We start from the raw sequence: 14,363 nt of genomic DNA on the forward strand, positions 1-14,363 counted from the left end.
ACGAACCAAACCTACAAATTCTCTTAACTTGACATCCCCTAGAAAGTTGAGAAGTTGCACAGCTATAAAAAAAAATATTGTCCTCTGGGGGGCCCGAGGAATTATACAGGTGGTCCTCAATGAAGCCCCACGTTTCTGTTATTAAGTGAGTTTTGTCCCATTTTACCACCTGTTAATGCCGCTAACACTATAATAAAGTGTTTCTTTCTGGCAGTTGAATAAATCCGCTCCGTTCTCAACCTTCAGCCGTTCTGACATTAATTCAAAGTGCCATTTCCAAAGACTGCACTTTATTTAAAAAAAAAAAAAGAGATACATACGAGCATTTACAAAGGATTTTTTTTAAAAAAAAAACCAGGCTGTAAACTCAAATCTACGAAGAGGTTTGCCTTCCATGGCTAATTGCAACCAGCGCATTGTAGGGTCTTCCCAGTACCAGTGGGGGCAAAACCTCTTTTTATTTTTCAGATCAGCACATCCAAAATAACTCTTCCCGTAGCAGCAACCCAAGCACGTCCCTGTTTTGAGGTGCCTGGTATATACGAAGAGTTCATTTCAAGACAGACATTCCGTTAAAAAAGGAAAGAAAATCCAGCTTTCAAATCTGGTCGGTTTCTTCCATAAAAATACATAAAAGATTTCTTTTCCCCTTCCCCATTCTAGCATTCATCGGGAGTCATTGGCAGCATCAGGCAAAAAATAATAATAATGCAGAATTGTGAAAATAAAAACACAGGACGAGGGAGTTGTGTTTTTCTTTAAAAAAAAAAAAAGCAGCCGATCAGGAGAAGGAGCAGCTTCCGTTAGCAGCTTTAGCTATTTTGAGGTCCGAGAGAGTTTCTTGCTACTCTGAGGTGGGGTGAGCACACCTGTGGGCAAAGGCGAACACCTGTTTTTCTCAGCTAACATAGCTTGTTTGGCTCGAGCTTTGTCCTGGGAAAGAAGAATGCCAAAAAGGAACCATTATTACTCACTCATTCAAATGCACTGATTGATAGTACAGCTATGAGATTTGCAAAGCAGATATATACAAATGAAAAGGTAGCCCCAAAGGTGATTTGCTTTTTCAAGAGGCAACTGGACTTTTTCCTTGATGACATTTTGCTTCTCATCCAAGCAGCTTACAGAAGCAGTAACTGTGAGAGGGATCTTAGTGGACAACCAATTAAATATGAGTCAACCATGTGGCGGCAGCCAAAAAAAGCCAACACAATCCTAAATTACATTAACAGAGGGATACACTCAAGATCAAGGGTGGTACTGATACCACTCTAGAAAGCCTTAGTAAGACCACACCTAGAATATTGCATCCAGTTTTAGTCACCACACTTTAAAAATATGTTGGGACTCTAGAAAGAGTGCAGAGAAGAGCAGCCAAGATTATTAGGGATTAAAGCATACGATGAATGGATATAGGAACTGGGCATTGACCAGTGTGGTGAAGAGAGGGACCAGAGGAGACATGATAGCAGTCTTCCAATATTTGAGGGGCTGCAACAAAGAGGAGGGGGCCAACCTATTTTCCAAAGCACCCGAAGGCCAGACAAGGAAGAATGGATGGAAACTGAACAAGGAGAGACTCAATAGCAAAAGTGCATAAAGTACATTATGGCTTAGTGTGCTGTACATTGGAAATACACTATTGCTCCATTAGGAATAAAGTTGCAAATGGAAACTGCAATTTATATATAGGTAGTCTTCAACTTAAGATCACATCTGGGACCGGAATTTTTTGTTGCTAGACGAAGCACTTTGTTAAGTGAGTTGACCCTGATTTTACCCATTTTTGCTATGGTCATTAAGAGAATCACTAGTCATTAAGTGAATCATGCAGTCATTAAGTGAATCCGACTTCCACCCATTGTCTCTGCTTTTCAGAAGCCAACTGAGCTCAGAAATAGCAACCCTTGGACACTGCAACCATCTGTGCTGGTTGCCAAGCTCCCAAATTTTGATCGCGTGATCGTGGGGATGCTGTGGAGTGGTGCAGTGGCCTAGAGGTGGAGCTCTCGCCTCACAATCAGGAGGCAATGAGTTCGATCCTAGCTAGAGGTAGGTATTTCTTTCTTTGGGCACAATGAGAATATATCTGCTGTACAAAACTCCGCATTGGCGACAGGTAGAGCATCCGGCCAGTAAACACTTTGCTAGCTCCATTCAGTTGCCCAGATTCCACCTTGCAAGGCATTATAGGATCATTAAAAAGATGATGATGATTGTGGGATGCTGTGATGGTTTTAAGTGCGAGTACCAGTTGTAAGCCCCGTTGTAACTTCCAACGGTCGCTAAACGGTTAATAAGTCAGGGACTACCAGTAATTAACAAGGTTAACAACCTTTTCTGGTTGCTTGTTAACTCACCAGCAAGTCGAATGTGTTTATGTGCGTTTGTATATTGTGCAAATCTTCAGCAGGGACTCCTCTAAAGTGCTTCAGCACCGAACTCCCCACTTCCTTGATAGCCATCGCAAAGGGGACCATCCATTTCACACACTTCTCAATGTCGCTCAGTTCGTATCCTGGGAAAACAACAACCCAGAAACAAAATTCCTGCATCTTCTATACTGCTTTTACTTCCCAGTCCTGAATGTACATCGTCTTAACACGACGCCTTACCCGAAACCCGCTGCATCAATTCGCGAGAGGAGAAATGATACAACGCCGAAGCAGCCAGGACACCATATGTGTACTCCAAACAGCCCACATCAAGGACACACAGGTCCAAAAGCTGAGAAAAGAAGAAAGTCAGCGATCAGAAGACCTGTTGTGGCCCGCCAGCGGAGCTGACAACAGATTTGGACCCTAAGGAGGTTGGGGAGGAATATGGGCCAGTCCTGGAATCTGGGGAAGGCTCTGATAAGGGCTCTGTGTTGGAGGCAGAGCAGGGGCCAGAGCTGTATGCCACTTATCAGCTGCCTTCAGTCTCAGACGTCAGTGAGGCAGACGAACAGCTGGCGCCTGTTCTCAGTCTGTGCATGCGCAGAGTTGCCAAATGAAGGGAACATCTAAAGAACAAAGGTCGACTTGGGAGTAAGGCCACAGGTGGACGATGAATGGCCCCTCCCAGAGGGAATAAAAGAGGGGCGAAAGGGGAGTGGAGTTTGCAGGAGACAATTAGTTCGCTTAATTGGTTCGCAATCTCTGAGACTCCTTGCCAAGTTTTGCAGGTATCGGCCTGGCATCTCTCCAAGCCAGATAAGGTCTGTGACTGTAAATCCTCCCTGGAAAGACTTTGCTGGATGTAAATGAGCAGAATTCACAGTAAATTAATACAAGAGGTTTTTGTTGGGACAAGGAGTTTGCTTCATGCTCTTGGGAAGCGTCGGTCAGAACAAGACCATTTTCAGGCTGAGAGAGGAAAACGTTTTGCAGTAGGTTCTATCGTTACCTCTGCAACTTGCACGAATATCTCTTGAGAATACTGGGGCAGCAGCATCTCACAAATCTCATCTAGATATGCGACCTGCATGTATATATTTAGCCAGGACACGATCGTCAGGGGACTCAGGTTCCAATTCAGCGCCTGGAAAGAGGAAAGAAAAAATATGCTGGGAAAAGGTGGACATGCTCTATATCAGGGGTGTCAAACTCGATTTCATTGGGGGCTGCATCAGGGTTGTGTTTGAACTTGGGGAGCTGGGGTGGGTGTGGCCACCTTGGTGTCACTTGTGTTGAGGGTGCCTGTAGTGGGCAGAGTGGTCTGCCAGAGAAAACAGGCTCCCGAGCTCCGTTTTCTGCTAGACCTGCCTCCTGCAACCCACTGCCAGAAAAAACAGAGCTCAGGAGGGCCAAAGAATGGAAGCCTTTGAACTCTGGTGCTGGAGAAGACTCCTGTGAGTCCCTTGGACTGCAAAGTGATCCAACCGGTCAGTCCTAGAGAAGATCAACCCTGACTGCTCTTTAGAAGGCCAGATCCTGAAGAGGAAACTCAAACTCTTTGGCCACCTAATGAGAAGGAAGGACTCCCTGGAGAAGAGCCTCATGCTGGGAACGATTGAGGGCAAAAGAAGAATGGGACGACAGAGAATGAGGTGGCTGGATGGAGTCACTGAAGCAGTAGGCATGAGCTTAAATGGACTCCAGAGGATGGTAGAGGACAGGAAGGCCTGGGGGAACGTTGTCCATGGGGTCACGATGGGTCGGACACGACTTCGCAACTAGCAACAAACAACAGTTGCTTTTCTTCATTTGTTTCAAAAGCATACAGAGTGTCCTACCAACCTTCATAATAATGAGTTCCATGCTAATAATGTCATCTTCTGTGCAAGCACCATCGGTGACATAGGCAAACTGATGAAGCTTTGGTGGATAGATCTCCTGCAATAAAGAAGAGAATCAATATACTGGCCCTATTCTGTTGCCTGAAAAGGTGGCAAACTGGCAAAGCCAGGTGGTTATCTCACATGGGTTTACATTTTGGATAATAAAACTAATTTTAACAGGAAGGGGACTTTTTCGGAGCCTTCATCAATTGAAGCCAACCGTTAATGACAAATAACACGGAAGAGCAGCTTTATATAACCTGGATCTTGCCAGATATAAAAACGTCTTAAGGCCAGCCAAGATACATCATTTTTTGTTAAACAATCCATCAAACCAAAACAGCAACTGCTGTTTTTTTCCTGCAGTTTCTTCAACTGGTTGTATTTTCTACCTTGGGGAATTCTGGGAGTGGAAGTCCACCAGAGGTGGGATGCTGCCAGTTTATGTCAGTTCCCCCGAACTGGTAGTTCCGATTCTGTGCGGTTCGGAAAACAGGCAAATTAGACCAGTGTTTTTCAACCTTGGCAACTTGAAGATGTCTGGACTTCAACTCCCAGAATTCCCCAGCCAGCGAATGCTGGCTGGGGAATTCTGGGAGTTGAAGTCCAGACATCTTCAAGTTGCCAAGGTTGAAAAACACTGAATTAGACTACCAGCTGGCCCCGCCCCTGCCTGTTTTTCGGGCCAAAAATCAGCCTGAAAACAGCCCCAAAACGGCCTGAAAATGACCTTGAAAATGCCCCCAAAACAGGCCGTTTTTCAGCTTTTTCCTGCAAAAATTGGACCGGAAAACGACCTGAGAATGACCCAGAAAATGGCCAAAAAACAGCCAATTTTTCAGACTGTTTTCAGGCCATTTTTCCTGCCAAACCTGAAAACAGCCCCCCAAAGGTCTGAAAGATGACCTGAAAACAGCCCTAAAAATGCCCACAAAACAGGCCGTTTTTCCTGCCAAAATTGGCCTGGAAAATGGCCTGGAAACAGCCCCTCCAAAAAGGCCCGAAAACAGCCTGAAAAATGCCCACAAAACAGCTTACCCAACTTCTCTTCCTTTTGCAGCCAGCTTTCCCTCTCCTCCCCCCCCCCTCTCTCACACACAGAGGTTGGATCTTTCTTTCCTTCCTCCCCCCCATTGGAGACCCTTGGATTCCCTCCCCAACCATGCCTGTCCCACACAGGTACCACCCGCACAAGTGACGTAGAGTTGGCCACGCCCATTCAGTCACATAACACCCCTCCCACCAGCCCACCACCCCCGGCAGAGAACTGGTTGTTAAAAAACTTGGAACCCACCACTGAAGTCTTTAGCTTTGCCAATTTGAGAAACAGTGCCTCTACAGCTTGGCTCAAGTACCGCAGAGCGAGATTTTACCTCCAATTTAGCAGCGATAAATAAAGACGATATCCCAATCAGCTGAAGGAGCGTCTTAACGACGTTCTGTTGTGTTGACATAAACCGATCAAAGAAATCCTGAGCCAAATAAAACGTCTCTCTGTGAAGCCTGTGGACCTCACAAACCTGCAACACAACAAATGAACAATGCTCCTTTACATAAACACGACTCTGACCTTGTAAGAAATCCACATGTCAAGACATCAAATTAGATCTACAATTGCCTTCTCTGTAACACAAATGCATTCTTGCAACCCAACAGCTATTTTATTCTTTACGGGAAAGTTCCTTGCTGACCTTTTTTTCAAAGTTCAATAAAGAAATACAGGTAGTCCTTGCTTAGCGACAATTGGAACGGGCAGCTTCACCACCCAGAATCACAGTCGTTAAGAGAAAAATCACGCGACTGCAAATTGTGATATTTTTTTTTACTGTGTTTCTCTGTTAATTCTCCTTGATGCAAATAGTGGGATGCAAATCGTGACCATGGGATGCTACAGCAGTCATCCACGTAAGGATTGAACACAAAGTTGTTAACTGTGAGTGGTTGCTAAACAAGGCAGTCAGTAACTGTAGGCTAGCTGTATTGCAACATTTTGTGTATGCAGAAATAACATGAACCGTATCGTGTTACACTTAAGGTGTTCTCCGACCCATAAGACGGCTGCAGAAGTCCAGAGTAGAGTGGAACACAGATTTGTTCTTGGAGAAAGAATACATTTTGGTGGGGTTTTTGCAATGGCAGTGAGACCATCAAGAATCTTACTCCAACTTCTTATTTCCTTTGTCAACCAACCATGAGATCAGGGTTCCTCAAAATGGCCAATATCGGACCCTTCGTTTAATGGGACTATCCAAGGAGTTGAGAGTCAATAAATGATGGAAGGTCAATTGAGGTCAATTAATCTTTGGGGGCTTCTGAGAACTCCACACCAGCTACAAGTCCTGAAATGTTAGCCACCAGCAAAAAGCGCTCTTGAGTATGATGTTATTGTTGAGGTCATCATTTATAGCAGGGGTGTCCAACTTTGCCATTTTAAGAATGGGACACTTCAACTCTCAGATCCCCATGGCTTGCTGGAGAATTCTTGCCGTTGAAGTCCGCAGGTCTTAAAAATTGTCAAAGTGAACATGCCTGATTTATAGTGTTACTAGTTGATAAACAGGCGCTGCCCGGGTATTTATTTATAAGGGGAAAATGTCCAGACCAAACGTAATTTCCAATGTTGGATTTTTCCCCTTACCAGAGGGAACCCCCTTGTGGAGTACTGTGAAGCTGTTACCATGGCAACTCCACAGAGCTGTACAGTAGAAGCCATTTTATGGCAGTACAGTAGAAGCCATTTTAAGGCACAACAGACTGTTTCTTAACAGAACACAAACCCTGAGGGGTGTCTTACCCCCAACAGTATTTTTTCCCAGAGAGTAAGTCATCTGTGTATCAAGTTTGGTTGAAATTGTTCAAGGCGTTCCAGAGTTATGCTGGAACATGCATACATACACACAGCCATTTTTAGAGGAGGAGAAGGAGAAGAAGAGGAGGAGGAGGAGGAGAAAAAGAGAGAGAAAGATAGATTATTTTCATATAAGAAATGCTTGTGGATCAATGAACAACCTCAAAAGGTTGATCAGCTGAAGGGTTCGATTAGATGCACCTTTCAAACCAAGGGGAACTAAACAAGGTAGCAAACCCACAGATTAAACTACACGGTGAGAATGACAGACCTTGAAAATAGCTCAAAATAGATAATCAAATCAGTCTTGTATGTTTGCATGAACAAATACCATATCTCACCTCCATCAGCCAATCTAGGAGAATCACTCGCATTTTAGGTTCCAAGAGTGGATGCTTTTCCATGTAAAGTTTATCTCTTGCGTACTTCTGTTCTTTATTGAGCATGTTTTGCCATAGTTCATCTCTGTTTGCCCAACTACCAAAAAGAAAGAACATTAAAACAGAGCTGGATTAAACTTCCCACCCTTTCTGAATCTCCCCTTCGGCATCTCATAGAAATTTGAGACTCTGCAGCAGTGGTGAAATTCAATTTTTTTTTACTACTGGTTCTATGGGCGTGGCTGGTTGGGTGTGGCAGGGGAAGGATACTGCAAAATCCCCATTCCCTCCCCACTCCTAGGTGAAGGATATTGCAAAATCTCCATTCCCACTCCACTCTGGGGCCAACCAGAAGTGGTATTTGCCGGTTCTCTGAACTACTCAAAATTTCTGCTACCAGTTCTCCAGAACCTATCAGAACCTGCTGAATTTCATCCCTGTTCTGCAGCCAATTGCTGAATGGAATCAAAATTTGCCATGGATTCTCAGAGGCAAACAAAGTTGGTTAACAAGTGACCAAGTACCATATTTTTTGGACTATAAGACGCACTGGAGTATAAGACGCACCAAGATTTTGAAGAGGTAAATTAAAAAAAAATGTTTTGCACTCTGCAAGCCTCCCAAATCCTCTTCACACCTCGTTTTTTGTGGGAGGCTTATAGAGTGCTCTTGGGGGTTGGGGGGGGGGGGGAATGAGCAAAAAACGGCCCATTTTTCACTCGTTTTTGCCCTCCCCGACCCTGAGGAGCAGTTTGCAGGACGCCCAAACCCTCTGCATGTCCATTTTTGTGAAGGAAACAGGGTTTTAGGGGGCCAAAAATGCTGTACTCAGTGTATAAGATGCACCCAGATTTTCACTCTCTTTTTTGGCGGGAAAAGTGCATGTTATACTCTGAAAAATACGGTAATTTAAAAGCTTAAGATCCCCCAAGCCTTGTGACAATTTACTTCTGGCTTACTCTCGTAATGCTACTCCAAAATGAAAAGTAAAAATGCTCAGTTGCTCATCGCCTGAATTAAGTGGTTTAATAACTAACAAGAAAAAAACAGCTGATGCCAAAATGATGAGAAACTTACCCCAAAACAGGCAATGGTGTCTCCTTAGCCAAAACCAGCCTTTGATGCTTAGAAGTTGTGAAGTTTGCATTCTCCAGTTCTTCATCTTTCTCTGGTGTCGGGATCAGCAAGTGTGAATAAGGACACGCAGCATAATTTGACTATCAAAAGAAAAGCCATGGCAGAGTGTCAAAGTTCAAAGTTCCACAGCGGTTTACTGAACTACAGATTAGTTTTCCAACAATTACAAGTTCCAACAGGTTTGCAAGTTAAAAGATTGGGATTCCCCACCCCCACCCCCTCTTTACTCTTTAACTGCTTCTCCAACATGATTGTTTACAACGGGAGTTTATTCTGCTTACGTTCCCATCACAAAAACTTTGATGACTTTAAGAGAACCGTAAATGGTTTATAAGCAGCAGATAATACACCATATTTTTGGAGTATAAGATGCACCTTTTTCCCTCAGAAAAGAGGTTGAAAACCTGGGTGCACCTTATACACAGAATACAGCATTTTTGCCTCCTGAAACCCTGCCCCCTTCACCAAAATGGCCGTGCATAGCCTTTAGGAGGCTTTCAGAGAGCTCCTGGGGGCTGGGGAGGGGAGAAATGAGAAAGACAGCCCATTTTTTGCTCAATTTTGCCCCCCCCCAACTCCCAGGAGCACTCTATAGGCTTCCTAATGCCCTTTTTTGGACAAAAAACAGGCCCATTTTCACAAAAAATGGGCTGTTCCCCCCCCCCCAAACACTCTGCAAGTCTCCTAAAGGATATTCATGCCTTTTTTTGAAAAAAAAACCCAGCCCGTTTTTGCGAAAAAGGGGTTGTTTTGGGGAGGTTTGCAGAGTGCAAAAACTTTTTTAAAAAATTTGCCTCTTCAAAACCTTGGTGCGTCTTATACTCTGGTGCATCTTATACTCCGAAAAATACAGTAGCTAAGAGAACTTGTCATGCTGGAGTTGCTTCACCAGACAAAAAGATATTCTGCAGCAGGAAAATGGGACTTTTGTTTTAGAATCTCATCTGTTTATCTTCCATCTGATGGCAAAACTCTGTTGTGATGTGAGGAAAATAAGATACAGAGGGATTTGGGTGAGAAGAAATCATAGGAAAGTTCCAAACTGCTACTTCTGATATTTTTTAATGGTAAATAAACTTTGAGAATAAGAACAGCAATCTCTCCTCTCTTTTTTTTAAAGATTGTTTTCATTCAATGCATGTAAAAGCCAGACACAAAATGACTGTTCTCCTTGATACATGACAGCATCATTAAAAGGGCACATACTTGAAAGAAGCTGTGAAATAACGCATTGCAGCAAACATTCATTGGCTGTAATCGCCAAAGAACTTGGCTGCCCAAATAGCGCTATTTTTAAAATACAAGTTCCTTATACATATATTGTACATATGTATAGATGCATGACTCAGTGGCTAAGACACTGAGCTTGTCGATCAGAAAGGTCGGTGGTTTGGTGGTTCGAATCCCGAGCGCCGCCTAACAGAGTGAGCTCCCGTTACTTGTCCCAGCTTCTGCCAACCTAGCAGTTCAAAAGCACGTAAAAAATGCAAGTAGAAAAACAGGGACCACTTTGGTAGGAAGGTAAGTGTTCCATGCTCCTTTGAAATTAATCATGCTGGCCACATGATCACAGAGACGTCTTCAGACAGTGCTGGCTATTCGGCTTTGAAACGGAGATGAGCACCGCCCCCTAGAGTCAGGAACAACTAGCACATATATGCGAGGGGAACCTTTACCTATAGATACGTGCATACACACTTATAAATTGCCTTTTTTAAGGAATAAGAAATGAGCAACGTGTTTCAGTATTGCAATATTGAGATACACAGCAATATGTAATACCAAGACACAAGTTGATTATATTCACTGAAACAAGGATGCCTGTTTTAGGAGTAGCAAATTAAGCCAGATGGAGGAAAGGAGCAGATGAAAGATATCTCACAACCTCTTTCCAAATAGAATTAAATCTATATTACCTGATGCTGAGCATCGGCAAGTGTTCTTTTCATTTGAGAATGCTCAAAAGGTTAATGTTTTAAAGGCTGATTGACAATTAGACCAGTTTATTCTGATCAAAGTCAATCCATAACCAAGAGCATGTTTTTTTTTTTGCTGCCAAGAGCATTTTATTAATTCATTTTCCACAGCAGCACATGCTACCTAATTCGTGGCAGATTCTAGGCAGCTTACCACCAACAAAAGAAAATGTGGATTAAAAACAATTAGGATAACATTAGCATCATGCCAACCCAAACAATCAGATGTAAGAAATTTTGTGGTGGACACAAACATTGAACAAAAATATTATTTCGCAGATTTATGCAGAGAGAAAGAATAAGGTTTCATGCCTATGAAATAACTTCCCATTCATGAAAACTTCATCATAATGTATATGGCAATGTTAAAGTGCTAAAGTTACCTGATTTTCAGTTGATTTCCTGTTGGTTGTATTTATGCCAGAAGTATCTTCATCTGGATCTTGTAAAAACTGAAAGAAGAGTGTAATTCAGGCCTAAGATTTGCAGTGTAAAAAATAGGAGAGATGTACTACTGAAATTAGATTTTATTCTACTTGACCTACAGTATATCACAGAAGTGAGTACACCCTCTCACATTTTGTAAATATTTAAATATCTCTTGCCAGCGGTTTAGACATGAACGGCTGTATGTTGCATTATTTTGAGGGGACAGCACATTTACACTGTTATACAAGCTGTATACTCACTACTTTACATTGTAGCCTAGTGTCATTTCTTCAGTGTTGTCAAGTGAAAAGATACACTTTTTAAAAGTATATACTTCATATACTTTAAAAGATATACAAGTCCCTTCAGCTGACTTTGAAACACCACTTATTAACATAGTTAAAAAGTAGTTACTTCAATTGTTACTACTTTGGTATGTATTGCCTACTTCAGATGATTTGCTACTTTCTCTTAAGTACAAAAACAAACTCAATGGCCTCCAGCAACAACATTAACTGTTAAGAAGTTAATATTTCTAGACCGGAATCAAATCCTTCACAGAGATCAACAGAGGAGATAGAAAACAGCTACCATGTCCCTTGATACAGTATGGTTAGTGGCCAATAAATCCTTCTCTCCCTCCCTCCCTCTCTCTCTCTCTCTCTCCCTCCCTCCCTCCCATTTCCATCAACCTGCATCCTCCAGTTGTCTTGGATCATACCACCATCTTACTCAACTCAGACAGCTACGTGCTTATTTTACAACAAAAAACAATCCCTTACAATTGGGTACTTACTACGACGACGTCCGCTTTTCTTTTGCGGGTCCGAACAACAAACTCAGGAGCACCATCCTTCTTGGTTTTCTCAAGTTCCCCGTCCTTGCAGTCACTACAAGAGACATTTGGATTACTGTGACACAATTGACATGGGGCTGCCCTTGAAGACACTCAGAAGCTGCAGTTGTTCCAGAATGTTGCAATAAGCAGTCTTGGGCATTTTTCATAATGTCATTAACTTCTGCAAGCTACATTGGCTCCCAAGTATAATTCAAGGTGCTCATCTCCATTTCAAAGCCGAAGAGCCAGTGTTGTCCAAAGATGTCTCCATGGTCATGTGGCCGGCATGACTAAACGTTGAAGGCACATAGAACGCTGTTACCTTCCTAACAAAGGTGGTTCCTATTTTTCTACTTGCACTTTTACATGCTTTTCAACTGCTGGGTTGGCAGAAGCTGGGACAAGTAATGGGAGTTCACTCCATTACACAGCACTAGGGATTCAAACCCAACCGCCAAACTGCCGACCTTTCTGATCGACAAGCTCAGCATCTTAGCCATTGAGCCAACTGGATAATTTATTTATTTATAAATAAATAGAGTTTACTTAATCTCAGCATAGTTGGTGTGGTGGGTTAAGGGGCTAGCCTAGAAACTAGGAGATGTGATTCCAAGTCCTAACTTATGTATGGAAGCCAGAGGGGTGACTTTGGGACAATCACCAGGAGATGGTGAGTTTTAGCCCCACCTTAGTCATAAAAGTCCGCTGGGTGACCTTGGGCCCATCACCTTCTCAGCCTAACTCACCTCACAGGGTTGCTGTGGGGAAAATAGGAGGAGGAGAGACTACTACTGCCTTGAGTTACTTACAAAGTAATCAAGGTGGGATAAAAGTGAAATAAAACAAGGGAGGAGGAAAGGGAGGAACCACACTTAGCAATAAGCTGAATCTTCATTATTGAATTGGAGTCAGAAAATGTCTTTCTAATTTACTGAAGACAGCAAAGGGCCTAGTTTCAGAAACCAAGTTTCAGAAGGGTGGAGCATAGACAAATATGCAACTCACCTCTCACCAGGCATGGTGGTTTGGAGAAATCAAGATAAGGCCCAACCAGAAACTGAAAGAGAGAAAGAAAAAGGTTACAGTTTTTTTTTTCTTCTTCACTAAATCAGTTGTAAAAAGTATTGCAAGCTATTAAGGCCACTTGATTTTTTAAAAAAGAAAAAAGGGAAGAGAAAGAACGATTATTCCTAGATGCAAAGCCTAAATAGGGATTGCTTTTTTTAAAAAAAAGAAACCACTGAAGTGACTCTTAGCATGGCCAGAGGAGGGAAAATTATTAGGAAAGCAAAAGAGAAAAAAAATTGCTGGCCTAACTAGAGAAGCTCCACAAGAGCAGAGAAAAGGAAAAACAAGGAAACTATTCAGAAACCGTGTATCTATATTTAAAATGTTACTTATTCATATAGGTATTTTTTTAAAGTATCAGCAAGCCCCAAGAATCATGTAAATTCACCCACCCTCCAAAGCAATCAAAATCTCATAGGAACCATTAGGCACCCTGGATAAGCCCCCCCCCCCAAATATGGCTTAGCCACAACTCTCCCAACATGTGCCCATGACTGATGGGGACAGGAAGCCCCCTCCCCAGCCTTCAAGCATATCATAGACATAATAAATGCAATGGTTATAAGAGGAGGGAGACTAGGACAGCCCCCCCTTCTCCTCTTTGAAAGATACCTTTGCAAACAACCCCAGAAACCCCTTCTCCCCCCCCCACCAATATTGGCTCAGCCACAATTTTCCCAACATGTGCCGGCACCGATGGTGTCTAGGAAGACTTCCCCCCACAGCATTTAATCAAAACCATGTAACAGACAGAACAAATAAATGCAATGGTTAGGGGGGGGGGAGATTAGGATAGGCCCTAACCATCCAACTTCCCCCTTCCTCTCTTTAAAGACATCTCTACAAACACCCCAAGAAGCCCAAATATGGCTCAACCAACATGTGCCTGTGACTGACGGTAGATAGGAAGCCCCCCCCACCAATTATTCAAGCATAATATATTTAATACATAAATACAATAATTTAAGGGAGGGGATGACTAGAGCAGGCTAACTGCCATCCCCCACTTCCCCCCTTTTAAAGATACCTCTGCAAACAGCCCCCAGAAGCCCCTTCTCCCTAAATATGGCTCAGTCAACATGTGCCCGCGACTGACGGTAGATAGGAAGCCCCCCTCCTCAACTATTCAAGCATATTATATTTAACATATAAATGCAATAATTTAAGGGAGGGGATGGCTAGGATAGGCTAACTGCCGTCCCCCCCCCCATTCCCTCTTTTAAAGATACCTCTGCAAACAGCCCCAGAGAAGCCCCTTCCCCAAATTCGCAAGGAGGGAAGGAGGCCCCTTCTGGCTGCCGGCGCTGGCGTGCGCCCCTGAGGCGTTGGCGGGCTGGCTGGCGGGCGGGCAGGAAGGCGGGCTCGTCTGGGCCTGCGTTGGGCACCTCCTCGCAGCGCGGCGGGTCCCCTGCGCGGCTCGCAAGCG

The 14,363-nt window shown here is 43.4% G+C and overlaps 1 protein-coding gene across 2 annotated transcripts; it reads right to left on the bottom strand.

The window, feature by feature from the left end:
• Positions 1-273: 273 nt before the first annotated feature.
• CCNE1 (cyclin E1) lies at positions 274-14,324 on the bottom strand. 2 transcript variants are annotated; one of them, XM_081963232.1, is made up of 12 exons: positions 14,167-14,324; positions 12,875-12,926; positions 11,828-11,921; positions 10,986-11,054; positions 8,567-8,706; positions 7,451-7,586; positions 5,635-5,781; positions 4,221-4,316; positions 3,388-3,522; positions 2,616-2,727; positions 2,361-2,518; positions 274-933 (listed from the first exon to the last, which is right to left on the bottom strand). In XM_081963232.1, exons 2-12 carry the CDS (start codon positions 12,886-12,888, stop codon positions 817-819), a joined length of 1,218 nt encoding a protein of 405 aa, XP_081819358.1. In that variant the 5' UTR covers positions 12,889-12,926; positions 14,167-14,324; the 3' UTR covers positions 274-816. The 2 variants fall into 2 exon arrangements, with proteins under 2 accessions (XP_081819358.1, XP_081819359.1); XM_081963233.1 differs by lacking the exon at positions 14,167-14,324 and adding an exon at positions 13,965-13,983.
• Positions 14,325-14,363: the final 39 nt, after the last annotated feature.

This window comes from Natrix helvetica (genome assembly GCF_964273705.1).
Source record: "Natrix helvetica genome assembly, chromosome: 10".
In the NCBI taxonomy this organism is placed as follows: domain Eukaryota; kingdom Metazoa; phylum Chordata; class Lepidosauria; order Squamata; family Natricidae; genus Natrix; species Natrix helvetica.

Excerpts from the sequence above, each read along its gene's own strand:
- CCNE1 (XM_081963232.1), bottom strand. Across the intron at positions 7,587-8,566 it reads ACACCATTGCCTGTTTTGGG|TTGGGCAAACAGAGATGAAC; the intron begins GTAAGTTTCTCA and ends TCTTTTTGGTAG. Across the intron at positions 2,519-2,615 it reads ATTGATGCAGCGGGTTTCGG|GATACGAACTGAGCGACATT; the intron begins GTAAGGCGTCGT and ends TTGTTTTCCCAG.